Here is a 3617-nt window from a genome sequence, read left to right on the forward strand (position 1 = left end):
TGGCAGTGTATCAGGGTCCTGTGTGAGACATGGTGGCAGTGTATCAGGGTCCTGTGTGAGACATGGTGGCAGTGTATTAGGGTATTTCATGGAGCATGGTGGCAGTGTATCAGGGTCCTGGGTGGAGCATTCTGACAGTGCAATCATGATGCATGGCCTAAAGTAATGTGTTACGAATTTGAAGCACGACTGGCTACACTTTCCTGGCATACCACTGTGATTGTGACAAGGTCATGGAAACATCATCGTGCAGATGTGATGGCAGTGGTGGTAGCATCATGCTGGCATATCTTCCAGCTTATAGCTGCATCACTATATGGTTGAAAACGTGGTGGCATGGTGGGACTTGGGACGGTCCTGGGCTGTAGAACTGTCACCAACATATAGTGTGGTGAATGTGCAGGAAAGTGCCTCAGTAATGCAATATGAAATAAGACGGTAAATGTATTTGGCAAGCACTCAGAGTATAGAAGTCTCATGATTGCCTTCACATAGAAGGTTTTTCAAGTGGTCACGTAGAGCGTGAAAAACAAGGCACGGTCGTCTTTCAGTGTGAAAGGGGCTTATGCTGTAAAAACTCTGATCCAAAAATGGAATCAGGAGAGTGACTTAAAACTCTTCACTGTAAATAAATATTATGCTGTGAAACATTTAATGTGGGGTGACTTTGGCTTCCATCTGCTGTGTCCTAATCAGGCGGTTATAAATGTCCTATTTAGCATTTTTAATATAATTTTATGACTACATTACATCACCCACATTGCACTTTGACAACATACTTTACAGAGCCCTTAATCTTGGTCTGGTCTTCATCTTGAAACTTGTACTGGTAACTCATCATCATAAATGTTTGAGGGATGCCGAGCTGCAGAGACAAAGAACACGATATCACTTTTGGCACAAATCTGACAATAAGCTGTTGATTGTTTTTAGAGTTAAATATAGTAAAATGAAACTGCTGGCTACTTTACCTGTACTGCAAAGGTGAAGTGGCTGCTCTTAGTGTCCCTCACTATGCTGGTGTTCATAGAGGACTGGACTCCCCAGCGCCACTGCAGGTAACCCATAGTGTTCTTGTCTAAGTGGCGAGCCAGCACTGTTGTCATCCCGGGGCGTATGCCTCGCGATGAAAACTGGAGTCCACACTGAGCCGTTACAAAGCTGAATTACATTTTAAAAAGGCGAGAAAAGATTTATTTTCATTGTTTACTTAGCATGAACATTTATAACACTAAATTTACTGTGCTGTGATTCTAAACTTACCACCGGGGCGTCAAGTTGCGAAATATCTTCATACCAAAGAGAGGTCCATGAGTGTCTCCAGCTCCTAACTCTATCTGTAGAAACACAATAAAACATCAAGCTTCACATCTTAAATGATCAAATGTTAATTTGTGACAAACACAAACAAAAATGAGCGGGAATGCACCGTACCTCACTCCACCCTTTTGCCGAGGTGACTCTTCTTAGTGCCAAGTTAATGGTGCCGCCTCCATTTCCGTTGTGGGTTGATAAGGAGCCGGACAAAATGGCTGTGTCTTTTGTAGTAAGAGGAGCCTGTAGCAGAATACATGGAACTCTATGTTTGTAGGGAAACTGCATCAAACATATTTCCTAAAAGCCAAAGAGTGTGGAACTTGGACTGCGGACCTCTATGGACTGTGATATGTGCATTTTGTTGATTTCTATGTGTGGGATGCCTCCAACCACATCCTCATAGTCCTCGTCATAGTGGTCAAAGAGGTCCGTGGCATCAATGCCAACACTGATCGTTCCCTGTAAAGTGATTCAAGAATCATTCTGAGCTCATTAACAAAGAAATAAACAAAAATACCCACATTACATTCAGTTCAAAGACAGACTTTGTGCTGTGTTAACCTTTGGGTTGGTCCTTTGCTGAAGCCTTCTCTCCTCCCGCTCCCTTTGAAGCCGTTCATACTCCTCCCGGATCTCTGCAGGGCTCCTTCTCCTCTCCACCACCTGCAGGAGAAAGATAGGATTAGAATACAAAGTGAGCATAAACCAAACCACAACTAATTTCATGCTAACTTGGAGTCAACACGGTACACAAACACGCTGCAGATTGGAATGTAGTGGAAATCGTAATAAAGATTGTTTTTAAACATCAATCCACTTATCCACTAAAACCAGAACACCTCAAAACAAAATTAGATTTAGAAAGAACATAATCTGACCAATCAGATTAAATTAAGAGAATGGCAGGAATATAACAGCCTGTATTATTAGAAGGAAGTTGTTTTTATTTCTACTAGACTTGATCTGCTGACACCTTTATGACTTATGTGTAACCAAATGTCTGATGAGATAAATTGTCATGTTGGAAACAATAAGTATGAGACATTTAAAACAAATTCAACATACAGTATTAAAAAAATATACTGTCTAACAACTGTCAATGTGAAGTTAAAAGCTTCTGTCGGGCTGCTTATGCTTATGTTAAATGTCCGGGCTGCTGTTTAATAAACCATATTATTTACATTATAGTGTTTAGCGTATACCTTAGATCTTTTGGCGTTCTGTTTAGTGTTCATTTAGTGTATATCTTAGATCCTTATATACTGTTTCTTTTAATACTTTATATTTTCGCTATTTTTGGGTGTAACTGGGACCCTGAGTACATCATTTCGTTCCACCTCATGTACCACATGTGATGCAAATGACAATAAAGACACTTGGCTTCTTCTGTCAGTAACAAGTGTGTACTTTTTCAGGTTCACTCCAATGGTTGAGAAACTTACCTCCCATCCATCAACATCCAGTCCTCGCTTGCCATAGATATCATAGATAGCTCGCGCCTGTGGGTCACTGAGGACTAAAAAAAACAAGGATAAACATCAACAATATTAAATAAAAACAAACTTTGTGCAATTATGAACATATGTAAACAGGCTAATGCAGTCAAAGCTTGCCTAACCTTCATAAGCTTCATGTACAAGGTTAAAAAGCTGCTCTGCCTGTCGCTTTAGTTCAGGATCCCGGTGTTTGTCTGGGTGATACAGCATGCACAGTCGTCTGTATGCTGCTTTCAGCTCCTCCTGGGTGGCCTGAAACAATACCGTAAAATACATCAACAACAAAGTCCGTGTCCTTGAACGGACATAAAAACAACATTACCGTGAGACAGGCTGGAGTGCAAACTCAGCCATCAAATTCACAGCCACTGTATTCAGTCTTGTTTACTCAACATGTTAGAGATAATTAGATGAAACATCTGTTTATGTTTGACTTCATACAGAGTTCCAACACATTTTCCACTTAAAAATGACAGACTTTTCCAGCTTCAGATGAGTTGATTTAACTTAATTTTACTGAGGAACTGTAGTTTTGTGATCATCAGCTTATACTGCTTAATTAAATCCAAACTAGTGTACAAACAAGGAGCAACAAGGATAAACAATCATATATCTGCTCAAAGAACCAATACTGCTCCTAGATTTTATTAACATAATGATTATACAATGTTATTAGATTCTCCCTCTCTTACTTTCATATTAGACTACACATGGTCATCTTATGGTCTGTTAGCTGTCACATCTGGGCTGCGGGGTGTATGATTGTTTATCCATGGGGTGAGAAAGCGAATACCACGAAACACT

At 40.3% G+C, this 3617-nt stretch overlaps 1 protein-coding gene across 1 annotated transcript in view; it reads right to left on the reverse strand.

The window, feature by feature from the left end:
- dnajc11a (DnaJ (Hsp40) homolog, subfamily C, member 11a) overlaps positions 1–3617 on the reverse strand; it is a 13099-nt gene that overhangs the window by 7563 nt on the left and 1919 nt on the right. Inside the window, exons 2-9 of the mRNA XM_037684028.1 lie at positions 2936–3065; positions 2760–2833; positions 1879–1980; positions 1651–1776; positions 1435–1557; positions 1264–1337; positions 972–1161; positions 780–865 (exon numbers count right to left, since the gene is read on the reverse strand). Coding sequence (XP_037539956.1) covers positions 780–865; positions 972–1161; positions 1264–1337; positions 1435–1557; positions 1651–1776; positions 1879–1980; positions 2760–2833; positions 2936–3065 — 905 coding nt within the window. The remainder of the gene's footprint in view (positions 1–779; positions 866–971; positions 1162–1263; positions 1338–1434; positions 1558–1650; positions 1777–1878; positions 1981–2759; positions 2834–2935; positions 3066–3617) is intronic.

The sequence above is a fragment of the Nematolebias whitei genome, chromosome 11 (assembly GCF_014905685.2).
Source record: "Nematolebias whitei isolate Nwh7 chromosome 11, NemWhi1, whole genome shotgun sequence".
In the NCBI taxonomy this organism is placed as follows: Eukaryota; Metazoa; Chordata; class Actinopteri; order Cyprinodontiformes; family Rivulidae; genus Nematolebias; species Nematolebias whitei.